This window comes from Mytilus californianus, unplaced genomic scaffold (genome assembly GCF_021869535.1).
Source record: "Mytilus californianus isolate M0D057914Y unplaced genomic scaffold, xbMytCali1.0.p SCAF_1, whole genome shotgun sequence".
NCBI lineage: Eukaryota > Metazoa > Mollusca > Bivalvia > Mytilida > Mytilidae > Mytilus > Mytilus californianus.
Window position 1 is genome coordinate 128,791,563 of NW_026262581.1, and position 27,331 is coordinate 128,818,893.

The 27,331-nt window shown below is 33.0% G+C and overlaps 1 protein-coding gene across 5 annotated transcripts in view; it reads right to left on the reverse strand.

Moving 5' to 3' along the window:
• The window catches only part of LOC127733960 (nuclear factor 1 X-type-like), a 41,121-nt gene extending 14,187 nt beyond the window's left edge, over positions 1-26,934 (reverse strand). The window contains exons 1-9 of one of the 5 annotated variants that reach the window (XM_052243464.1): positions 26,709-26,934; positions 23,197-23,352; positions 20,138-20,513; positions 19,296-19,352; positions 18,126-18,218; positions 15,411-15,734; positions 11,062-11,181; positions 2,634-2,779; positions 1,127-1,307 (exon numbers count right to left, since the gene is read on the reverse strand). In XM_052243464.1, coding sequence (XP_052099424.1) covers positions 1,127-1,307; positions 2,634-2,779; positions 11,062-11,181; positions 15,411-15,734; positions 18,126-18,218; positions 19,296-19,352; positions 20,138-20,513; positions 23,197-23,352; positions 26,709-26,717 — 1,462 coding nt within the window. In that variant the 5' untranslated portion in view covers positions 26,718-26,934. Of the gene's footprint in view, positions 1-1,126; positions 1,308-2,633; positions 2,780-11,061; positions 11,182-15,410; positions 15,756-18,125; positions 18,219-19,295; positions 19,353-20,137; positions 20,514-23,196; positions 23,353-25,717; positions 25,767-26,708 lie in introns of those variants that run through there. The other 4 variants (XM_052243452.1, XM_052243470.1, XM_052243459.1 and 1 more) reach the window with 4 other exon arrangements.
• Positions 26,935-27,331: the final 397 nt, after the last annotated feature.

Below are 27,331 nucleotides of genomic sequence, written 5' to 3' on the forward strand. Positions count from 1 at the left end.
TACATGAGGGAGCAGGGATTATTAAAGATTGCTCACTTGTTACTTATACCTACATGAGAGAGCAAGGATTATTAAAGATTGCTCACTTGTTACTTATACCTATATGAGGGAGCAGGGATTATTCAAGATTGCTCACTTGTTACTTATACCTACATGAGGGAGCAGGGATTATTAAAGATTGCTCACTTGTTACTTATACCTACATGAGAGAGCAAGGATTATTAAAGATTGCTCACTTGTTACTTATACCTACATGAGGGAGCAGGGATTATTAAAGATTGTTCACTTGTTACTTATACCTACATGAGGGAGCAGGGATTATTAAAAGATTGCTCACTTGTTACTTATACCTAAATGAGGGAGCAGGGATTATTAAAAGATTGCTCACTTGTTACTTATACCTACATGAGGGAGCAGGGATTATTAAAGATTGCTCACTTGTTACTTATACCTACATGAGGGAGCAAGGATTATTAAAGATTGCTCACTTGTTACTTATACCTACATGAGGGAGCAAGGATTATCAAAGATTGCTCACTTGTTATTTATACCTACATGAGGGAGCAGGGATTATTAAAGATTGTTCACTTGTAGCAACTTATACCAATCATGAGGGAGCAGGGATTATTAAAGATTGCTCACTGGTTACAACTTATAACCACATGAGGGAGCAGGGATTATCAAAAGATTGCTCACTTGTTACAACTTATAACCAAATGAGGGAGCAGGGATTACTAAAGATTGCTCACTTGTTACAACTTATTACCACAAGGGAGAAGGGATTATTAAAGATTGCCAAATGGATACAATTTATACCCGCATGAGGGAGCAGGGATTATTAAAAGATTGCTCACTTGTTACAACTTCTACCCAAATGAGGGAGCAGGAATTATTAATGTACCACATGAGGGAGAAGGGATTATTAAAGATGGCCAAATTGATACAATTTATATTCATTTGGTGGAGAAAGGCTAATTAAAAGATTGCCCACCACTGGCACCAGTTATAACTTTTACTGACTTGGTTCAGCAGGGCTCATTAAAGATTGTCCAATGTTTACAACATAAACTCATTTTGTGATGCAGTGCTCATTAAAGATTGCCCATTGGTTACAAATTATACTCACTAGGTGGAGCAGGGCTCATTAAAGATTGGCCACCACTGGTTACCGGCAGTCCATCTGATGTCCTCATAATGGCCACTGGTCTGGCTAGGTTTGGAGGTGGTGGTGGGGGTGGAGGCAACATCCCAGGAAAATAATGTGCCATCTTTGCTGGACTTTTCATAGATGGTGTAGAGGAGTTTGACTTGAAAAAGCAAATATATCTTTACAAATCATCCAAAATCATTTCATGTTTCAATATATTTTTTTAAATCTATTTTCATGTATTTTAAAAATAGAGTTTGTTAATTAAGTATAACAGGGCTCACCTAAGCTTGTAACTAAGGCAAAGAATTTGCTTCCCAGCTAGTCACTTAGCTTTTCCTGACCATCAAAATGACATTATGTTGACCTGGTTTTCAACTAATCAATTTCCATGTCTGTTAATATTTGTTATGATGTAACAGCATTTCCTGAGCACCTGAGATCACCCCGAGTTTTTGGTGGGGTTCATGTTGCTCAGTCTTTAGTTTTCTATGTTGTGTTTTGTGTACTGTTGTTTGTCTGTTGGTCTTTTCCTTTTTTAGCCATGGCGTTGTCAGTTTTGAATATTGTTTTTGGTATCTTTTGTCTCTCTTTTACCAGTGTAGAAATTTAAATAGAGAGACATTTTACTTCTTTAAAACGTAGTGAAAGCCTTTACTGCTGACTGATCATACATTCTATGAAAGTAACATTGTTTTATGGCTTATGCAAACCAGTTACAGTGTTTTCTAAGCCGTTGTTACTTTGACCTTTATCAAACATTTCTGACTTTTCCACTTAATAAATTTGTTACTTCAATGAACCAAGATTAAAATTATCATCAATTAATGTTTGACATATTAGATGCATTATGAACATCCTATAGCTATTTCCTTCCAAATCATGTGTCAAGGATTGCTATCCTATAGCTATTTCCTTCCAAATCATGTGTCAAGGATTGCTATCTTATAGCTATTTCCTTCCAAATCAAGTGTCATGGATTGCTAATTTTGTCAATTCATCTTCTGCCATCTTCAAATGTCAAGCACTGATGGGAGGCAGACTGATAATGACTAATACAAACTTGTACGATAATAGACAGAAGAATAACTAGTCTAAAAGTGAAAATATGCATTCAACGTGTATACAGATGGTTTGTAAGAATGCCCTAATTACAGTTTACATACTAATGCAAATGAATTTTTTTAAATAACTGATTTAAGTTAGTTAAATTTGTTACATATCATAAGGGCTGTTTCATTAAAATATACATGGTACCCAGGGAAGGCACTTTCAAAATGGGGTAACCACCTATATAAGCAAATTAAAATTACACTTACATTTCCACTAAATGCAAAAACACAGATCACATCCACTCATAGTTGAGATTTGGAAGTGCATTCCCTGGGTCCCATGTATGTTTTATGGAACAGCCCTAACAAGCAAATATTAAAGTGTTACTCTTTATACCTTCATTTTTTATTAAATTTCATTTATTAAATTTTACCTGGCCTTGAGAATTTTGTGCTTCTTGGCATACAAGCGAAACAAAATCAGAAAATGTATCAGCTCCAGCATTTTCTTGAAATTTCATATTTGCTGAATGAGGAGGGGGTCCTGCACCTGAGGATAAAATCATCTGTTGTTGCATTCCTTTAAAAAAAAAAAAAAAGGTAAAAATTTGTACTCATTTTAGAAACATTATTTGCTGGCATGTTAACATACAGTCTCAGTAGACAGTGGATGAAGTAATTGTGAGTTAAATACACCAATACTAACTTTGTATATGTAAAAATGTGTTTATACACCAATGTGATATCCTATTTATCTGATTAAATTATACAAGAGTGCACACACTGAAATGCCTGACTTGCTTTACTGATAATGATTGAATTTATTGCTGACAGTCTTTAAGATTAAGATCCTACTACAGGTACATTATCAATGAACCATTAAAATGAGATCAAGATCAGATAAACCCTGTAAATACACAATCATTAGGTAATGACCCAGGGCGTCCAAAAAATATTTGTGCCGGCCAGACATTTTTTGTCTTATCCCGATTTTGATCCCTTAAGACTACGTAACAAAAGGCAATCATGCTTATCAGTTGGGCATCATATAAACAATGAATGATTGACATAAAAACGATATTAAACTTGACTTTTGATACCAATTCGCTGTACTGACGTAAACTGTTAAATTGACAGTGCATCATTAGCGTTCTAATATCTGCCTTAGAATCTTTATTTGTGCAAAATAACGTTGTCAAAATCATCCCTGTCAAAATCTTTACTTTCGTTTTTGAAGGTACATTTTCTCATACCCGATGTTGACTTTACAATGGTAAACCACGATCCAGAGACGGATATGAAAAATCTGTGTACGTTTAAAAAGCACAATCGAGTTTAAGTAGCTCCTTCCAACGTTATATCTTCAAGAAAATACTTGAAATGAACGTTAGATAAAGGTATCAATGATAATTTTAGTATTTTTGAAGAATTTGGATGCATAATTAAATCTCACAACTGCGCACATGCGCACACGCGTACTTTGTGGTCCTGACGATTTTTTCGCTTAAAACCTTTATAACTACCTTTTAAAAATTTTCATCAAATCATATTTATATACATATTTTTGATAATTTAAATCTTTTTGATTAAACTAATTAGATGCAAACCGCTGAAATTTATAAAAATAACTTCAAATAGACCGATCAATGTCTGGTACATATTAGTTTACCTGTTACCTGAACAGGTAAATTTCAACTGTCTGACAACTAATTAACCTTGACTGTAATTAGAGGGTATTAAAGTAGGATTTGTTTTGATAGTACTTATTCACCATGTCACTTTTATGACCGGAAATGTGGCTGTTTAAGGTAAAAGGTTGGCTCAAAAAGATCGCAAAAACTTCAATTTTTTTTCGGAATTATGTTAAAATGGCAAACCTACGTTAAATGTCCGTTTCAGGTTTGGCACAACAAGTCATATTTATAATTTATCGGTCATGTCCGGAAAATATGACCGTTTTGGAAGCCCTGTAATGACCCCAGCTGAAGGAAATTTACAGGTTAATACAAAACTTTTAATTAATAGGCACAATTTTAAATGAGAAATACTTCCAATAATAAACTAAGCTTTGCTTCTAATTTGCCATGCAGCTTCAGAGAAAAAGATTTTTAAGAAGTTACACAGATGGACAAATACAGGTGACAGACTTGGAGGTTGATAGCTCACATTGGCTCTATGCTGAGAACACCTCATAAGTGAAATACATTTATGAAAACCTTTTTTTGTTAATAAATTGTTATACCTAATTATATTAATATCATCAAATGATTAAGAAAGGCACAATTAATAAGTAATAAAATTGGAATTGGTATATTCAGCAAGACAATTAAAATGTTAATATGTCAATAATAAAAATGCAGGCAATAATCAGCTGGCAATAATGCAATATAAAACTATAATTAAATACATGAATAGTATTTTTATGATAGATGAAATGAACTAGGTTTTTTTTCATGCTATTTTATAAAAGTCAACAAAACAGTTGTAGAAAATATAAAACTTGTTTGTAGTTTTAGATACTGGTGGAAAATTGGAGCCTTTGGCAAGCTTTTCTTTTTTATTACAAACAAGCACTAATAAATCTCCTTTTTCTTCACATTGTACAATAATGTATGTAAATGTGTTTACATTGTTACCTATCATAGTCAAATCATTATTGTTCTTCAATTTCTTCTTTCTGGATGTTTACTAAACATTTTGACTTCAATAGTTTATAATTTGCCCTTAAATTTACATTGATGATTTACCACAATACTTTATATAAACAAAGATTTGTACTCTTAAAACAGCCAGTAAATCCACTAATTGCAGTATAAATGATTATATTTTTACTTTCTTTGCTTATAAAGTCATCTGTATTGTCTATTCATTTGCAACAGGGTGCTAGAGTACAGCATTCTTTGTGATTCAGGGATGCTCTACCCCATCTATTCTAGGAAATGTATCTGATAATTATGGTTTTATTAACATAATCACTGTTGTTAAAATTAACTGAATATAGTATCACACTGCAACACTAGTACAATTATACTGGTAACAGGTCAATTAACATCATATGGTGACAGGTTTCACCATAAAATCATAATATTAATCAAATCTAATATTTATTTTTTTTTATTTCAGCAATGGAATCTTTCAGCATGGTTACAAATTATATGAATTAATAACTTATTGCAAACATCATTCATGTACATAAGAGCTCATTTCTGTTTCATGTTGTAGATGGAAAATGATAAAAATGCTCAATAATCAGAAAATTTGAATGGTTAGTGATTATAAATTGAGAGAATTGTTGGTATTGACCACATGGTGGACTAAGAAGACCATTGACTTACAATGATCATCATACTGATAATCATCAAGTACAAATTCTTGTATATGTTCTGGAAGAGGATTGAACTCATACAGGAATCTTACAAGTTTAAAGCAAAAAGATTACCCAAGCAAATTTAATCTACTGGTACAGGAGATAAAAAATCCAAAATTAAACAAGGATGCACACATTATCGTGCTAAGCATACCCCCCACTCTTCATTCCAAGTACCGGAAAACAGAAATTAGGAGACAGATCTTAATAAAATGCTCCGCTGGGTGTAGCTTGATACGACCGCAGAGGTCGAACCCTGAACAGTTGGGGGCAAGTATGGACACAACATTCAAGCTTGATGCAGCTCAGAATTTGGATTGTGATTAAATATTTGACACACCATAGGTTTCTGACACAGAATGAATGTGGTCTAAGAACTTAAAAAATTTTAATTTACCTATTATGGTCCAATATCCAAAATCTAAATACATACACCGTTAGATTACGCATATCAAAGAACCCTAAGAATTCAAGTTTTGTTAAAATCAAACTAAGTTTAATTTTGGACCCTTTGGTTCTTAATGTAGACCAATTTGAAAACGGGACCACAAATTAAGAATCTAAATACACGGTTAGATTCAGCATATCAAAGAACCCCAATATTTCAATTTTTGAGGAAATCAAACCATATCATTATTATTTGCTTTTATATATAATCAAAAATAACCAACTTAAAATGGAAAATTTTAAAGAAAAAAACTAGAGGCTCTCAAGAGCCTGTGTCACTCACCTGACTCTACTTTGGTTTTAGAAATCATGTAAACATAGATAAAAATCATAACAGATACCCTAATAATGATTGAGGCCAAATTTGGTTTAATATTGGTCCCGTTATTCAATAAAATATCCTGGTGGCCATCTTGAACAGTAAATCAGCAACAAAGAAGCAACACTTGGTCAGCACCTCATAAGGAACATTCATGCCATGTTTGGTTTCATTCCATTCAGTGGTACTCTAAAAGAAGACATTTGTATGTATTTCCCATAGGGTACTATGTTAAACTAAGTCCCCCCAGGTGGCTATCTTGGATGATGGATCGGCTGCAATGTAACAACACTTGGTCAGCATCTCATAATGAACGTTCATGCCATGTTTGGTTTTATTCCATTCAGTGGTTCTCTAAAAGAAGACATTTGTATGTAATTCCAAAAGGGTTCTATGTTAAACTAAGTCCCCCCCCTGGCGGCCATCTTGGATGATGGACCGACTGTCAAAGTAACAACACTTGGTCAGCACCTCATAAGGAACATTCATGCCATGTTTGGTTCCATTCCATTCACTGGTTCTCTAAAAGAAGACATTTGTATGTATTTCCCATAGGGTCCTATGTTAAACTAAGTCCCCCGCTGGCAGCCATCTTGGATGATTGACCAACTGCAAAGTAACAACACTTGGTCAACACCTCATAAGGAACATTCATGCCATGTTTGGTTCCATTCCATTCAGAGGTTCTCTAAAAGAAGACATTTGTATATATATGTAATTCCCTTAGGGTCCTATGTTAAACTAAGTCCCCCCCTGGTGAACATCTTGGATGATGGACCGACTGCAAAGTAACAACATTTGGTCAGCACCTCATAAGGAACATTCATGCCATGTTTGGTTCCATTCCATTCACTGGTTCTCTAAAAGAAGACATTTGTATGTATTTCCCATAGGGTCCTATGTTAAACTAAGTCCCCCGCTGGCGGCCATCTTGGATGATGGACAGACTGCAAAGTAACAACACTTGGTCAGCACCTCAAAAGGAACATTCATGCCATGTTTTGTGTCATTCCATTCACTGGTTCTCTAAAAGAAGACATTTGTATGTATTTCCCATAGGGTCCTATGTAAAAACAAGTCACCCACTGGCGGCCATCTTGGATAATGGATTGACTGCCAAGTAACAACACTTGGTCAGCACCTCATAAGTAACATTCTTGCCATGTTTGGTTTCATTCCATTCACTGGTTCTCTAAAAGAAGACATTTGTATGTATTTCTCATAGGGTCCTATGTTAAACTAAGTCCCCCGCTGGCAGCCATCTTGGATGATGGACCGACTGCAAAGTAACAACACTTGGTCAGCACCTCATAAGGAACATTCATGCCATGTTTTGTTTCATTCCATTCAGTGGTTCTCTAAAAGAAGACATTTGTATGTATTTCCCATAGGGTCCTATGTTAAACTAAGTCCCCCACTGGCGGCCATCTTGGATGATGGATCGGCTACAAAGTAACAACACTTGGTCAGCACCTCATAAGGAACATTCATGTCATGTTTGGTTTCATTCCATTCACTGGTTCTCTAGAAGAAGTTCAAAATGTAAAAAGTTAACGACGACGGACGCCAAGTGATGAGAAAAGCTCACTTGGCCCTTTGGGCCAGGTGAGTTAAAAAAGAAAAAAAAAAAAATGCTTGTTTTTTGCCCCTTTTTGGCCCCTAATTTCTAAAATTTTGAGGCAATTACCCCCAAAATCAATCCCAGTCTTCCCTTTGTGGTATGGTACCTTGCAGTACAATTTCAGAGAGATCCATACACTTGAACACAAGTTATTGTCTGGAAACTAGAAAAATGCTTATTTTTGGCCCCTTTTTGGCCCCTTATTCCTAAAATTTTGAGGCAATTACCCCCAAAATCAATCCCAGCATTCCCTTTGTGATATGGAACCTTGTGGTACAATGTCAGAGAGATCCATACACTAACACACAAGTTATTGTCTGGAATTTACAAAAATTCGTAAGGGTTCCGCGGAACCCAGTGTCTCGCCTACTTTTGCTGTTAATCGCAGGCTCAACAAAAATGAGGAAAAAAATAAATAAAAATATTCCTCTCTATACTATCTTTTGATTGTTAGTAGCTTCTGTCCAAGTTTGGTAAAAATCCAGGATAGTTTATGAATCTAATAAATGTTTTAAAAACTTAAACTGCAGACTGTATGTAATGTTAACTGGAAGAAAAACAAAGTCCATTTATAAGTAAAATACGGAAAAAATCAAACAAAATTTTAACAAAATTTCCTTCTAGATACTAGCTTTTAATCATAAACAAGCTTCTGTCCAAGTTTGGTACAAATCCAGGATAGTTTAAGAAAGTTGTAAAAATTTTAAAAATTTTAACCACTGAGTGAATGTAATGTTAACTGGCAGAAAAACTAAGTCCATTTATAAGTAAAATACGGAAAAAATGGATTTTTTTTTACAAAATTTACTTCTGGATACTATCTTATGATCATAAACAAGCTTCTTTCCATGTTTGGTAGAAATCCAGGATAGTTTAAGAAAGTTATTAAAATTTCAAAAACTTCAACCACAGAGTGAATGTAATGTTTCTTGGCAGAAAAACTAAGTCCATTTATAAGTAAAATACGGAAAAAATGGATTTTTTTTTTTACAAAATTTATTTCTGGATACTATCTTATGATCAAAAACAAGCTTCTTTCCAAGTTCGGTAGAAATCCAGGATAGTTTAAGAAAGTTATTAAAATTTCAAAAACTTTAACCACAGAGTGAATGTAATGTTTCTTGGCAGAAAAACTAAGTCCATTTATAAGTAAAATACGGAAAAAATGGAATTTTTTTTTTACAAAATTTACTTTTGAATATTATCTTATGATCATAAACAAGCTTCTGTCAAAGTTTGGTAGAAATCCAGGATAGTTTAAGAAAGTTATTAAAATTTCAAAAACTTTAACCACAGAGTGAATATTTGTGGACGCCGCTGCCGCCGACGACGACGACGACGCCGACGGAATGTAGGATCGCTATGTCTCGCTTTTTCGACAAAAGTCGAAGGCTCGACAAAAATGCTTATTTTTGTCCCCTTTTTGGCCCCTAATTCCTTAACTATTGGTACCATAACCCCCAAAATCAATCCCAACCTTCCTTTTGTGGTATTGAACCTTATGGTAAAATTTCATAGAGATCCATTCACTTAAACTAAAATTATTGTGCGAAAACCAATGTGTCTTTGGACAACGACGACGACGCCAACGTCATACCAATATACGACCGCAAAATTTTTTTGCGGTCATATAAAAAGTACCCATACATTACAACTCATCACTGCCAATCTACTGATCAAATATGTAGTCATTCTGTTCAGGAGTACTGGTAAAATGTGTGACTAAATTTTTTAAGTTCATTCAACATATTGAAAAATTTCAAAGTATCTTCAAACAGGAAGCTGGCGTTAAATCCATCTGAAACAAGACCAATACAGGTCTGGACCTGCGTCACTGCATGAAACTGAGGTAACATGTATACCAGAGCATAATATCATTCCCAGACCAATTATTAAAATCATTTACTTCAATAGCAGCCAAGAAAACTTTCACAAACATTTTCCTTGTACAATGAGTGTTGTAAATTTCAAACTATCAGCAAAAAGGCTACACAGCGAAAAACTTTCCTTGTATAATGAGTGTTAAGTATATAAAATTTCAAGGTATCGGTTAACAGACTGTAGACGCAAGTACTGCTTATTTGCTACAACTCAACATTATCCAGCTGAAGACCAAGTATTTAATCTTTCCCTTTCATAGAAGCCAAGAAAACTTTGACCATAGTTTTCTTTTGGACGAACAGACTGACTGAGTCTTGTAGTAACTAGACCTGCTTCCACCTGTGACTACGCAGGCAAAAGCTCACATGTTACAACTCATCACTGCCAAGCTGCTTACAAAATATATACTCATTCTGTTAGAGAGTATTGGAAAAATTAAATTTGATTAAATATATTCAACAAATTAAAAAAAAATCAAGGTATAAACGGAAAGAAGGTGTTCAATGCATATGAAAAGTGCTCTTTTTTCACAACCTATCCCTATCCTTACTGATTATGAACTCATTCTGTTGCATGATACCCGAGAAAAATGTCAAGATTCTGACCAGTTCTGAACTCATTCTGTTCCATGATACCCGAGAAAAATGTCAAGATTCTGACCAGTTCTGAACTCATTCTGTTCCATGATACCTGAGAAAAGTGTGACAGGAATATTTGTTGGACTAACGGGCAGATAGACAAATTGCTTGTAGCCCCAAATTCTTGAGTGTGAGTATGATAACATCATCTGAAGTATATATTCTGCACAAAACAAAAATATGTCAGTAGAACACCATGTCCAATTAGCAATCACAATTCCATGTTCAGTGAACCACTAAATCTGGGTTATAACCTTTTTGGCATATTCTGAAAGATTGTTTATGTTTGCTTTTTCCATATTTATTTTTTTGGAACAACCAACTGGCACTTCTCATTGGGTAAACACAATATGTATAAGTGTGGAGTGAAGGCAAAAGCTTATCTTATAAAAGGATTTATTATCATGTGGGGGTAACAACCAACTACATATAACTCTACTATCTTAAAAAAAAGTGAACCATTCATGTTTTCTTATGAGCTAGTGTCTCACTTTTAATTCCATGCTTGTAACATTCTCATCAACAACATGAAGCACAAAAAAGATCTTAACTATTTTATAAGAGACAAAATTAGAAAGGTTATATCTACCTGGGGATGAGGTTGATCGTGGAGGAGTTGGCACACAACGGACTGGGGTAAAATCGCTGGCTTTACTACTATGGATGATGATATGTGATGACATGACTGGTGGGCTATGAGTTGTGATACCTGTGTACAAAAGCCACTACAAATCAACCATATATCTCCTTTGTTCTTATAAACAAACATTTACAAAATCTATCTATTTTATTACTGTCTAATAATCTATTGAATATGGGGATTTGTAAACATTTAATGAATAAAAATATTGTCTAATACTCAAGAAACTACCCCAACCAAAAGTGTTGGTGCACAAATCATTCATCAGTTTTAAAAAAGTAATGCTATTAGATGCTTTTAAACGTCTGTTTTTTCTCTCTAAAATGATTTAGTTCTTGTGGTATTTTTGACATTATAATCGGGCAGGTTTTTTTGGTATCAAATTTTATCCATTGCTATATAAAACGTAAAATGTATAAAAATATGTCATCCCCAGACTTGTTGGTACTCATTCATAGATAATAGAGAAATCTTTTTGTAATGCTGATAAATAAATAAATCTGTCCACCTACACAAAGTGCAGGATTATATGTATCAATAAATTCTCTCAAACCTATTTCATGTACTTGAAGGTTTCTTTGAAATTCATTCTTCATAAAAAGGGTAAAGTCTTAATTTTCAAAATGATTGAAACATTCATTATTGTTGAACATTTGACTATTTCAAGAACAAAGGAAATATGTGGGAAATGCATGAAAAATGATATGTTATATAGTTAGCATCACAACAAAGATATAAACATAGCAAATTCTATAATAAGTATTGTTAACATTCTTCTTGGTTGAAATACATGCAAATGTTTCTTCCTCTTGAATACATGTACATGTACCAAGAACACAGATCTAACCTAAAGAGAATGGTATACATGTTTTATTTGTTAAAATTTTTTTTAAATTTTGCCATTTAAAATTGTAATCTTCTTCCACTACATAAAGTTTAAAATCCTCTACTTAAGCAAAGATGTCTATCTACTTGTACTAAATTAAAAAAACAAAAACAAAAAAGAATGCAGTAAACAGCCAATCAGCCTAATACATGGTTTTAACCTAGCAACTTTTGTTTATTGAAATCCAACTATCTTCAAACACTATATACATTGCACTAACCTGAGTCTTTAATAATATATTACCAATGTAGTTTCACATTACATTACACTAACCCGAGTCTTTTTAAAGATATAAACAGTTTCACAAACAGGAAATAATTTCAAAAAGTAAAAAAACTTTGTAGTCTGTGTTTACATCTTATCAAAATTATAACTTATCTTGCAGTCTATCGTCAATTGAACTAGGTAATCAATGTAAACTTTTACTCATCTCATAGTATTAGCTTATATTTTGATGACTATAATAATATTAGTTTCAAGTTTACAATGTAAGAGCTAAAATTCTTATTAAAAATGTATGTTCTTGTTGAAAAACGGATCTCCATAGAACTGTGGTTTCTGGCTAAATTCTTTAACTAGAGGCTCTAAATGCCTGTGTCGCTCACCTTGGTCTATGTGCATATTAAACAAAGGACACAGATGGATTCATGACAAAATTGTGTTTTGGTGATGGTGAAGTGTTTGTAGATCTTACTTTACTGAACATTCTTGCTTCTTACAATTATCTCTATCTATAATGAACTTGGCCCAGTAGTTACAGTGGGAAATATTTTGTAAAAATTTACAAAAATTTACAAAATTTATGAAAATTGTAAAAAATTGACTATAAAGGGCAATAACTCCTTAAGGGGTCAATTGACAATTTTGATCATGTTGACTTATTTGTAGATCTTACTTTGCTGTACATTATTGCTGTTTACAGTTTATCTCTATCTATAATAATATTCAAGATAATAACCAAAAGCTGCAAAATTTTCTTAAAATTACCAATTCAGGGGCAGCAACCCAACAACGTGTTGCTTGATTGGTCTGAAAATTTCAGGGCAGATAGATCTTGACCTAATGAACAATTTTATCCTCGTCAGATTTGTCTAAATGCTTTGGTTTCAGAGATATGAGTCAAAAACTGCATTTTACCCTATGTACTATTTTTTAGCCATGTCCGCCATCTTCGTTCGCGGGCGGGGTCATCGGACATATTTTTTAAACTAAATACCCTAATGATGATTGTGGACAAGTTTGGTGAAATTTGTCTTAGTAGTTTCAGAGGAGAAGATTTTTGTAAAAGATTACAAAAATTTACGAAAAATGGTTAAAAATTGACTATAAAGGGCAATAACTCCTTAAGGGGTCAACTGACCATTTTGGTCATGTTGACTTATTTGTAGATCTTACTTTGCTGAACATTATTGCTGTTTACAGTTTATCTCTATCTATAATAATATTCAAGATAATAACCAATAAACTGCTTCGCTGAGCGCAGCTGGATACGCCTGCAGAGGTCCAACCCTGAACAGTTGGGGCAAAAATGGACACAATATTCAAGCTTGATACAGGTCTGAATTTGGATTGTAATTAAATATTTGACATATTATAGGTTTCTGAATAAATGTAGTCAAAGAACTTGAAATTGGTTATATGAATTGAATTTATATTCAATTAAAGATTTCTTTTTGTTGTGCAATACACTGTGCTGTTGCGCAATACTAGTAAATCTGTTGTCAGACTATAAACAAATAAAGTTCAATAACTTCTCAAATGTTATATTAGAAATTTATAAAAAAAACTAAAGGGAGGTTATCTGAATAGATATAAATCAGTCATCAAAGTTTAATGAAAACTGCTCTAAGCACTTTAAGGATATTGTCCAAAAACTTGAAAATCACCCCTTTTTTTATGAATAAAATCTTGTAACTCGGAAACTTAAAATCTAAAATTTATAAAAATCAAAAGGGAGCTTACAACAATAGATATAAACAATTTACTAAAGTTTCATAAAATATGCTGAAAGCATTTTTGAGTTATTTTCCGAAAACAGGAATATCCCCCTTTTTGTAACAAATAAAACCCCATAAATCAGAAACGTATAGTCTAAAATTTATAAAAATCAAAAGGGAGCTCATGTCGATGGCATTAAACAATTCACCAAAGTTTCTTGCAAATTGGTGATATTGTTTTTGAGTTATTGTCCGAAAACTGGAAAATCCCCCCTTTTTTAATGAATAAAACTTCAAAATTCGGAAACGGTAAATTCGAAATTTATAAAAAACGAAAGGGAGCTCACGTGAGTAGATATAAACAATTCACCAAAGTTTCATGCATATTGGTAAAAGCATTTTTGAGTTATGTCCAACATGTTGACGACGGACGGACGGACAGACGGACAGACAGACGGGCGGTCAACGGTATACCATAATACATCCCGTAAACGGGCGTATAAAAAAGGCAAAATTTCCTTAAAATTACCAATTCAGGGGCAGCAACCCAACAACGAGTTGTCCGATTCATCTGAAAATTTCAGGGCAGATAGATCTTGACCTGATAAACAATTTTACCCCCACGTCAGATTTGCTCTAAAATGTTTTGGTTTCAGAGATATAAGCCAAAATCTACATTTTACACCTATGTTCTATTTTTAGCCATGGCGGCCATCTTGGTTGGTTGGCGGGGTCACCGGACACATTTTTTAAACTAGATACCCCAATGATGATTGTGGCCAAGTTTGGTTAAATTTGGCCTAGTAGTTTCAGAGGAGAAGATTTTTGTAAAAGTTAACTGACGACGGACACCAAGTGATGAGAAAAGCTCACTTGGCCCTTTGGGCCAGGTGAGCTAAAAAAGAAAAGTTTTGGTTTTAGAAGAAGATGACAACAAGTCTATATACTGGAAATATTACCAACAATCCACTTATCTATTATCAATGAATAATATAATGTGTTTTTTTTAAAAATCAAAGTCTTACTTCATGTATCAAAAAAACTTACCCATGAAGAAAACATTTATGTAAATTTACTTATGTTTCTGGGATAACAATTACATCACAGTGGTATCTTTACAATGTACTAAATGAAACAATTTCTCAACAATGGCAAATGAGTGACTCAGTTCAGTGCAATGAACTACTGATATAAGTATTTTTATTTGTCATGTTTGTAGGTTCAAATTTCCATGGTTTATGGAACATCACAATCTATGAAAGTTACGAATTTTACCAGTAGCTTGACAGTATAGTGTATATGAATTTTTTTTAGGAACATTTTTTTCACTCCTCATGCAATGTCTTCTTACAAAAAGAGAGGCATACAACAAAATAAACAAATTTGTTAATAGTTGACTAAAATTGTGGTAACAGAAAAATACCTCATTCAAAACAGAATGTTTACAGATTAATCAATATGTCAATTATACTGACCTGGATCCATACTATCGCCTTGCCAACCTGCTGAGCTATTTCCACTCAGATTTGCCTGAGATTTTCCATAGTAACTACTCATTGACTCACTTTCATCACCTACACTTTCTACCTCATCGTCTGCTGACGAAATAGAACTCATAGTTGTACGTTTTAATCGTTTGTGAGGGTTCCCTGAAGGACTCAGGGCAGGGCCATTTTGAAGACCCTGCTGAACATGCATCACTATGTCCTGGGCACTATAGTTATAATAACTGGGACTGTCCATTTGTTTTGCTGGGGGCATCATAGGATGTATTCCATTCTGCGGTAAAACAATAGATGCTGCAAAAAGATTGATATTGTCTGAAAATACATAAAACATTAATAGCTATTCAGTTTGTTTAAAAACATAAATTATTAGTCATAACATAGTTATCAGATATAATGTCTCAATTTCTTTTTAGAATACAGAGTTTATACTATTGGTTCCATTATGTTGGATGATTTTGTGTATTTGTGTTTTGAATATGCAATTTTCTGTATTTAAAAGCTTTTCTTGTTAACTACATACAATGTAATATAATTTTCAGTTTAAAAAATCCCTTTTTGCTACAATATGCAGGATTCTCGCTCCTGGGCAACTAGGGCAAAGAAGTCGCTTTTCCATCCGTCAAATGTTCAGCTGCATTTAACTAAAATTACCATAGAAATAGGTGTAAACAATCCAAAAATTGCAAACTCAGTTGTGTTTTAACATTTATAATAAAGAGTGAACTTGTGACCGAACAACACCGATAATTAACTCATGCACTTCATGCATCATGAATAAATGTATTGTTCAGTCACTCTTTGAATATTTTTCTATACTTGAATTCTTGGATTAAATAAGTTATTCTATATTAAATTTTCAGGGCAGAGGGGAGGTTCAAAAGACAAAAGGGAAAAACAGTAATTAGAGTTTGAATAGGCTATCTCAGTGAGGATTCTACTTAGTCAAAATTATCTCCCATTACGCCATCTCATTTTTCAATCGTAAAAATGAAAGCCAATGCAGGGATGAAGCGCTGTCAATTAAGCTCTTGAAAACTGATAAATTTATCCTCATGGCATGATTACGATCCTTGTATGACAATTACATTTTTAAAGACAAAAGTATCTACTAGCTATTAAGCATAATCTAATGTACTTTTATACCTTTAGCCAACTCAAAAACTATTGGCTTATCGTTTTGGGGGGAATTTTCAAAAGTTCAAAAACACTAAAAATAATTCTAATTAAATATTTTGTGGAAGGGCAGACTAAAAAATTTCAGAGTTTGAAGACTAATTACCCTTGATAACACACACAAAAACTGAACTTTTTTAAAGTTATGCACAAAAAAGATCCACAAGTAAAGTCTGTAGTCAAGTACTTTTAGTGAAAATTTGTTATTCAAACACACCTTCTCCGTTGTTATGACTCATTCGAAAGGTATATCACTTTTCAGGTTTTAGTACTGTGAATGTTTAATGTTATCATATCAACCTGTAGCCTAAATATATGAAAATAATAGAATCTGTACTCAACATTCTCTTTTCAATGAAATTATTGCCGGTTTTAAGGATGTTTTCCCTAAAAGCTGTTGTCGGGGGCAGGAATGCAAATTAATGCTCCAATAAGATCAATCTTTTTACCTTTCTGTGGATTTTTTTCAGTGGAATTCATGCTTATGCACAATAAAGATCCACATTTATTTGCACCTATAGCTACCACAATCGACTGTTTTGTGAAAATTTGTCTTTTAATCTAAAAGTTAACAAATATCTTGAAGCTCCATACTATAATTTAAGTAAATACACGTATATAAGATGCATAAAATCTTAAATTGTGCACCTACATTAAACTTTTAAAGCCCACCGAAACAGGTGTAAACAATTCAAATATACCAACATGGCCAATTTTACCTTCTCTAATAAAGTTCAATTTCTTATGTTTAATTTCAACTGGACAATATAACACTTTTGACTTTTGCATTCAAATTAACAAAATAAATATAAACATTACATATAAATAACAAAAAGTCAAAAAAGTTTTTTATATTTCAACTTATATCCTCGTTTCTTTTCATATATTCACACCTGATAATTGAAAATAACAGCAGAATAAGAATACGCCAAATGGTTGAAAATAAACATGCAGTGAGTTTCTACACTGTCTCTGGTTTAAGAAGAGACAAGATGCTATTCAGGGCACATTTCCCGATACGGACCCGAAAGTAATCCGTATTTCAAAATTCAATTTGCAACAACTTTATATTTTTGTGAGTTGGGAATGGTGCTGTCAGTTGGCCCCAAATACTATAGTAGCGGCATCCCTGAAGGACAAAAGGTCCAACCACCAAATTTTATAACAATTTAAACAATAACAGGTTCACACTGCTAAGCCAGTCATTGAAAACTCGTGTATTCTAAATGTTTTATTCTCTTTTGCAAACCCTTACCAAAGACCTTTTTAAGTTTGAATATTGGACCCACCATATTCTGTTATAGAGAACAACTATTTTGTGCTTAAGTTTTGGTGTTTTTATCTTATAAATTGGTGTTTGACCCATTGACCAGTTTTTGTTCTGGAGTTTTCTCTTATAACTGCACTGCAACAAAATTTCACATTCCCAATTTTTTTTCCACACTCTAGATAAAGAGGAATAATGTTTTCAACAGGAATAAGTACATGTATTAGAAAATATATACATACGTCTTGTAACCCGTAACAATTCTCTTGCAGAAAATACACCTGTGGCCGAGATGCTGTCATTTCCTGATACCCCTGAGTGAATATTTCCAGGCACTGTCAATCAAAGTAAAATTATTACCAACAATTCTTAGCTCTTATCTTTACTAACTAACTACATAACCAACTGAACTTCTTTCATCTTTGTAGAAATACGAAATCCTGTATTGTGTATTTTAAGGGTACCGGTACATCTTTTAAAATAAGTTGCAGAGTAAATTTCCAATTAAGTTATTTGTTGGTCCACATGCTACAACTCATCCATTTAAATGTCTATGCAACTACTTTATCAACTACTGCTCTGTGAAGAATAAATTTCTTACAATATATATACATAATGGACATAGCAAAACAGTGAATAGCATGATATTACTGTGATCCATTTCTCATCTGCAATTGCATTCTTTACACTTATATTGACATATCTTTGTGCAGTTTGTGTAACATAGGAAGAAATCATGTGGTCTCAAAGGCAGCTTACAAACTTAACAATAAGTTTATCATAGGTTTTTTTAACTAATTAAATATATATTACTCTTGTTTTTAGCAAAAATGAGTTTCTGTACATTTTTAAACTGACTTATTTTTCTCGACAATACATTATTTCTCAAGTAGATAAGATCATAGATTTCTTTATGCTTTCAGTACCACTCGATAAAAATTGCCATATTAAGTAAATAACCTGTCATTTTTGTGTCTTGAATTTTTGCAAAACATATTGAAAGACATCTATATTCAGCACGGTGCAGTCCGATGTATCTGTGCACCTAAGACTTTTGGCTTCATTTTGGTAAACTCATAAAACCAATAATCATATAATATGGTATGTACAAATTCATGACATACTTTAATTTCATAATTTCTTCTTTAAGTATGTTTTCACCCTAAATATTTTGTGTAATGTGTGTCAAAAATTAGGAAAATTAGGCTAAATATGGTTAATCATGGTATTGCATTTATAAATTTCTGCTTGAATTTATCAATTTTAATGTTTTCTGTCCCTTTGGAAGACTAAAAAAAAAGCAAGAACGATTCTTTTTGTGTTGCATTGCAGATGTGAAGAATTCAGGTAATGTGCGATATCATGGGCCGTGCGGACACAGGGGACTCCAGTGTATATTGTAATTGTATTACCTTTGATATCATGATCATTCATCTGCATGTCAGCATAATCTGATCTGGGATCTGGTACTGTAAATTGTAGAAATAACATTAATATATACTAGTATAAAAACCATATCAAAAATGTACACATACATTTTTGAAGTATGGAAATAACTTGAATATATTCTGCTTTTGAGGTAATACATAAAAAAATCTGTTAATACGTAAATGAATTGTTAAACATTTGTATAACAACATTTGGCACTTTCACCTTCCAACAAATGTATTTGACACAACACTTTCCTTCTTCCTTGTCTTTTTTTTTGTCTTCACTTTTCTCTTCCTTATAGGTTAATTTTAAGTTATTTTGTGATAGAGATGCACAATGTACAAGCTATTGAATCTTACCATAACTGTCATACAGTATGTCGATAAAGATTTACTTCCTCACTGACACTTATCATAACTGTACACAAGTTAACTGTCAAAACATGATTGTCCTCCCTTTCAGATCTTACCATAACTATCTACATAGCAGTCCAAATAGAGATAACTTACTACAGGAACTTTTCATACATGCTATTGTCTACATAGCAGTCCAAATAGAGATGACTTACTACAGAAACTTATCATACATGCTACGGTCTACATAGCAGAGATTACTTCCATTACAGAAACTACTATAAATAGTCTTCTATTCTCTAAAAACAATAACTGTGTATAAAGTTAGACTTCTTTTCCCAAGCAAATTTTGTGTATAATGTGAATATACATACTGTGTATAATGGTCACAAAATACAAATATAATTACCTAACGGTGTGCAAATAATTTAAAATAGAGATATATGTACACTTCCCTTGCAGAAACTTACCATAACTGTGTATAAAGTTAGCCAAATAGAGATCTAATTCCCTCACAGACACACTTATATGATGAGGATTTACACATAAAGCAGGGTTCATACACTCATGTGATTTTTCTAATCGTTCACCATCAGTACTTTCCAGTGGAATAGCTTTGAATAAAATCACCATGACAAGGTCCAATCTCCACACTTTGTCTGCTTGTCTTAAGCAGTCTATTCGTCTCATTTTTCCTTTTTGATCGGGATTACTTGTTACACAAACTGGAGGCCTTTTTCCTGTCATGCTTAACACAAAATCTTCTCGACATTCCTGGGTTATATCTTTCCGTAACTTTGCTAATAATCTGGAAGCCCATTTCTGTTTGATTTCTGGTTTTTCATTCTGGTGAAACAAGAAAAATCCATATTAAACTGAGCATCATAAATACAGTTAAGCATCTCTACAATTCAATGTGTATAAATAAAAGGAAAAGTGGGGTATGTGTTAATTGGACAGCAACTCACAACAACAATAACTATAGTCATGTAGAGGTACAGTTTTCAACAACATACATGTAGGTGTCTATTCAATATGTTCATCTCTTAATACTTCCCCATCTATAACTAAGTTGTGAATAAAATAAACAGTAACTATCAGAGATCAACCATCAACACAAAACCTTTGAGAGTTCATGATAAAGGCTATTCCATTAACATGTGTCATGCACACTGAAAAATGTAATTGTATGATTAAAATACTACCATAAAAGTTTGTAATGCAGTGAACATTTCCAAAATGTTATTTTAGAAGAACATTTGTTACTACATGTATAAATTCAAAAAATGATTTTCTGGTGTTGATTGGAAAGGAAAATACTTTTTGTGTTTTCAGAACCGTGCACGTGACAGTTTATTGTTTTTGTTTTTTGTGTCTTACAACTTGTATAAAAGAGATATTCAGTTCACTGCAAGACAGCAAACATTGATTCATTTTAGTTTTATTTTAACAAATGTAGCTACAATTTCAACACATAACAAAGTTTTAAAGCTGCCATGATCAAAGATATTTACCTAATATTCACAATATGATCGCTGAAATATGAACATAAACTACAGAAGTGTTAATAATTCTTAATTGATATGATGTTGGGTGCCTATTCATCTCATTATTTATGCATCAGGTTTATTTCCTGAACTTTGCAGACACAGCAAGAAAAATGACCCCGATAAAAACATGTGCTTTTTGTTTTCAAAAGAATTTGATTATTTCTTTGAATTAAATGTATGTATTTGACACCATTTATCAAATTATGTAAAAATAACAAAATATAACAAAAGCCTGTACCTGTATATTATTAGAAAAAGGTTCTCAAACAATGGCTATATTATACACTTGTTTTTTCATTTGTATGACAAACAATACAGATAATATATTCATGTGTTTGTGAATTGAATTGGGGCCATTGTGAAGGATACACCAGAAGAATAGTATTAAACTGTAAGAAGTTGTTATTAATTTCTTTTAAGTTGAGAGATCTCTGCCCGTAAATCAATAAACATATTTATTTTGGACAATAACGATTTGAACATGGCACGATTTGATTTCATGTGATCGGAATAATTTAGAAATATAAATATTTCACACACCGTTGTATTGTTGGCTACTTCTGTGTGACTTTGACTGTGTGACAGGATAATGACCGATTTCTTTGCTGTTATTTATTTTCAATTTACAATACCTTGTCTGCACCTCTTTTCTGTTCCTTTTTCTCACAGAAACTGTCAATACAAGTTTCATTTCCCTGTATAACATTCCTCTGTTCGACATTTTCCCTTAGAGGGACAACATGCAATTGCGCAGTGAGGACTGCTGAGTTAAGGTCAACATAGTCATATGAATAGGGTTGGCTTCACATCAAATTTTTTGTCTGGTAGACAAAAATTAATTTCAAGTGTAAAACGGTAAAAAGCCAGTCTGCACTGTTAGACACTAGACCAATGCCCCAGGCTAATTTTTTTTTGGACTAGTAAGTATTTGCCAAAGTTTGTATAAACACATAAGAAAAATGTCAGAATATTGGTTTTAGGACTAATAGTTGGAAAAGATTTTGGTGCAGAAATGCTAAATGGAAAGTAAACAATGATAGATTAATTTATACTTAATCAACTTTTTGTACAAAACCCTGCATATAAGTTAAAAAAATAATAAGTAGCTACTATCCATTTAAATATATATACACAGACATTGGCAGAACCAAAAAAATCAAATATTTACAAACAATTTTTTTTTTCTCAAACCACAAAAATGAATGAATCCACTTTTTGAGAACATGGCATGGAGTATTTGTCAATACACAAGATATATTTTATGTGTAAACTTTGAGAACATGGTATGGATATTGTTCATACACAAGATTATAAGATATGTATATGTAAAATTTGAGAACATTGTATGAAATATTTGTTATACACAACGATATGTAATATGTAAACTTTGAGAACATGGTTTTGATATTTTATTGATAAAATATTATTACATGTATTCCCAATTAGCCAGTATACTACATAAAGGGTTCTCTTCGTGTATGCAGAACCATGAACATGATTAAATTTCAAAAAGTGATGAGTCACTTTTTAAAATGGTGAGTCCCAGCTGATTTTGATGAGTGGATCATAATTGCATCACTGTTCACCTTTCTCAGGATTTGTTTATCTTTCACAAAGCAATGAATGAAAATGAGAGTCAGTTTTCAGTTAAAATATTGACAACAAGCACGTTTTGGGACACTTTTTGACAGTTGAAGATTAATCTTGATGATTAACAGGACTCAGCTAGTGTTATCAGGATATGTCCTACTATGAACTGGTTCGTGAATGAGGCATCCAGGCACATGTACACACCTTAATGAGAACCCTGCATATATTGACTTATTTTCTTACATGTACAAATGTACCTTGAATTTGTCCTTGTACATTTTCTATTTCCTATTCTGAAATGAATAGCAACCATCTACATGTACCTGTCACATGAAATTTACCACAAAAAATACTGAATCTAAAGCTTGTTTTTTTGTTTTTATCCTTACTTGAAGTTCTTCTTTCACACGTCTCTCTTCTTCCATATTCATTCTTTTCTCATGTTTTTTGTAATACTTTCTTTTAGCTGCCTGTAAGTTGAACCATGTGTAAGAGAATGCCTTCACATGAGGCAACAGAGCCTCGATAAATGGGTGGAATTCATCCTGAAAGTAAATACAATCTTGTATGAAAGTTTTTTTTCAGCATTATTTTGTTAATACACAGTAAATATGAGGTCTGACCATAATGTTTGATCAGTGAAGACTCACTTCTGATGTGTGTCAGTTTATACAAGGTTTCCCTAAGATACATAATTAGGGTAAAGTCCTGGATCTTATAACTCTTTGCAGATTTTGACAAGAGCTTAGGGTTCTCACTAGGAATTTTTTTAAGGCGAGTCCTAGAAAACATCACTTTTTGCAGTGACCAGTCCCAGTTGATTCTGACGAGTTTATAATATACAAACTCAACAATTCTGTGCCCTCAGAGCATATATGTGCAATTCTGTTTGGAACAAATATTTTATTAAGAAACACTTTTAACCATCATCAACCTTGCTACATTTTCACAAAATTGAAAATCTTTCTAGCTAAGATTTGGATGGGCCACCCTACTATCTACATTGTTGTAAAATGTAATTACTTAAAATGGTTCCAAAATTATAGTCCCTAACGGTAAATTTTACAAAATATTGGAAACCAGGATCTTGTGATCAAGCTAATTACCAACATGTACATGTATCATCATATCTACTTTTTTTAAAGTATGAAACAGTACGACATTCATACAATATGTTTAAATGACAGAAAGATTAAACTTCCAGGTCAAGACATACAGGTTTGACAAATATGGCAAAGTCCAGTATTACATAACCTAATTAGCAATTTTAATAGAATAATTGATTTTATTGCTATTGTTAAGCCAGTCGCATTATAGATTTCACCATCAAGCAAAGCAACAAATGATGATGGATGGATAGATGAATGGGTGTTTACCATCCAATGGCAAATTTTATATACATATCAGGACGGGAACATGTTAATGTGATATGAGTATGACCCCTGCTTTGTACTAGACCCTTTGGGCGAGTTTATTTATCTACTCTACACTTACTCTGGTTATTCTAGCGCCTGTGCGCGCGCAATGTTTTACGTGAACGGAAAACTCGATACTAGAGTAACTCTCAACATGGAGGACGAAGTTGACAACAACATGCAATGTTTCATGTTCATATGGAATATGAAGGGCCTAGACAATCTAGCAATGGCTAGACACACGCAAATGAATAATTTAGCTATTACCATTGCATCATTGCTCCTTAGACCCCATGTTTCACGGATTACATGCTACGCAGAAACAGTTATTACAATATTTGCTCCTGTTGACTTTCAATCTCATTTTAGGATCAGCGCACAAACATTCGAACAAATATTAGATGTTGTAAAAAACGATCTCGTACCAGATATTGAGGGAGGGAAAGTGCCCATTTCACCAGACAAAAAACTTCTTATATGTTTATGCTATATGGCATATATGGAGTCACATCGCGAAATTGGTCACTATTTTGGTGTATGCAAGGCTTCAGTTTTTAACGTAACCAAGACAGTTGTAAATGCTACATTAAATAATCTCTGTTACGTAAGTTATCAGTCTAACTACAGACTAATTATAGCTATGCATAATAAGTAGATCTATATTGTCTAACCAAATTAAATCTACAGTGCATATATTAATTTCTTTATCAAATAAACTGTGGAGAGAGGCCGAAACAAAGTTCTTCGGACTGCTTGCCTCATATGTTTCAATAGCAGTATTTAGAAAATCTTCTATCGGTTCAGTTGTTGGCAACTCGTCAGAAATTTTTGCCTCATTTAAATAATTTAAGTACGTGATCAGGTACGTACATTTCTCTTGCATGATGAAGTTAAAAATAATAAATATGCCACATCACACGTATTTGTTCTTTATCGAGTAAAATCGATAATCTGCAAAGATATTAACATACTGTGTAGATTTTAACAACTGCATCTTGCATGTTTTCTTCTTCAGACGCCATCTTGGAACTCGAGGAATCGTGGTCCAGTGGTGGGTTGAAGAGAGTAAGTCGATGACGTCACTCGAGTGCATACTCTATGCGTTTAATTTTCACTCGAGTTACTCCACTACTTACCCTAGAAGATAAATAAACTCGCCCTTTGACACATTACTCAATCTCTAAGTCATTGAGTCTGATCTTTTGCTTAAATGTTCATTGCAAAAGAATAGTAAATCTTTGGTTTGATCCGGCCAGGGATCAAACCCACAACCTCCTGTATATAGCTACAATCAAGGTGAGATTTACTATTTCCCCTTTGCAATGAACATTTAAGCAAAAGATCAGACTCGATGACTGAGAGATTGAGTAATGTGATCTATATCTAAATAAGACTACAAAGTAAAATTGAGAGAAAAATGAGAAAATTGTAAATCTATGCGATCTTCGGCGAAAAAAAACCAATTCACACATGCAGAGGCGCAGTATCATCTTACCATGGTCATCTTTTTCTAACTTTCATATCCGAAAAGTTAAGTTTGATCTAGGTGGTAAGCAACAAGCAAACATGTAGTTTTCCATTATTAATCAATCTGATCGGAGACATGTTTAAAAGATATTGAGACAGAAAGAAGATTATCTTTGTAATGATAAGACTCTGCTAATGGTATCTGGGCATTATTTAATAGCATGTTCAGCCAGAATTCAATTACTAGGGGAATGTGCAAGGGCTGTCATTATCATGAAAACAGTCAAACCATTTGAGTCTGTAGGCCAAATCTTTAAAAATTTATCAGTTAAGGACAATGAAAAATCGTTGTAAAAAGAAACTTTACTGAATGAATAGAATGCAACAAGAAAAAAAGATTTTGCACAATTGCTGGCAAAGGTCAAATATTTAAAATTTTCTCTTACTTAAGGGGCATAATTGCAACAAAAAAAGTATTACTTTAATAACAATTTCATTAAATTGTTCAATATAGGATTTCCTTGTGTAATTGGTAATCTATACTGGTAACTATACAAATAAGTGACTTTTCTGATGTTCATGCTTGTATTTCTTTTCTTGGAGTACTTTATAGTTAATTTTCATGGGTATAAGCGGCAACAATCTAATCATTCGCTTGGTACATAAAATTCGCTATATGACGACTAGGTACGACTTTCTCGGTCAAGATTTGTACCATTTGCACAAAAGACAAAATTGTTAAGTATGAATGTGGTAATTACGACCAGTAATTCATATCGAAAGGAGAAAATGCACGTCAAGACACGAACACTGACTTTTCCGAGCATCCGCCATTTTGAAAAATAATCCCTCACCATTCGATCATTTTCAAAGAAAACACAAATAATATCACTACTTTTATCTATATCTAAATAAGACTAGAAAGTAAAATTGAGAGAAAAATGAGAAAATTGTAAATCTATGCGATCTTCGGCGAAAAAAAACCAATTCACACATGCAGAGGCGCAGTATCATCTTACCATGGTCATCTTTTTCTAACTTTCATATCCGAAAAGTTAAGTTTGATCTCTTCACATGTGTTAGCTGATCCGTGCAATTTAAATATAGTTTGTTACATCAATGATGTTTTCGCACTGTTTATTTTCTTCCTCTGGTACAAATTCTGGGAAGTTGGCCAAACTTTTCTGACCCCAGTTCTCCTCTAATCAACTATGGCGTAGTATGTCTGAGACGGGACTATTGTTGTTGTCGGCTTCCATATATGGAACTAAGCGAATCACTCCTCCTTTGAAAACCAATCATTTTGTGTATTCAAATCTGTCAAAATTGATTGACAGACAATTTCAAAACAAATAAATATCGAATACACAATCTTTTAAATTAACTGATTCCTCATTTAAACAATTTTAAGACACCACTTTTCATTTACTCTCATACAACTAAGTAATCGCTATTATTTATTAGAATTGGCAGTTTTGATTTTTATAAATAATACATAAAAGGCATTAATGACATGAGAAATGACTCAACATTATTTTAGATATTATCTCCAGGGTTCTGTATTCCGAGGTGGAATTTTTAAAGTTCTGTGGTGTTCTGTTGTCTCTTTATTATGCACGTCAGTGCACTTTTATTGAATGCA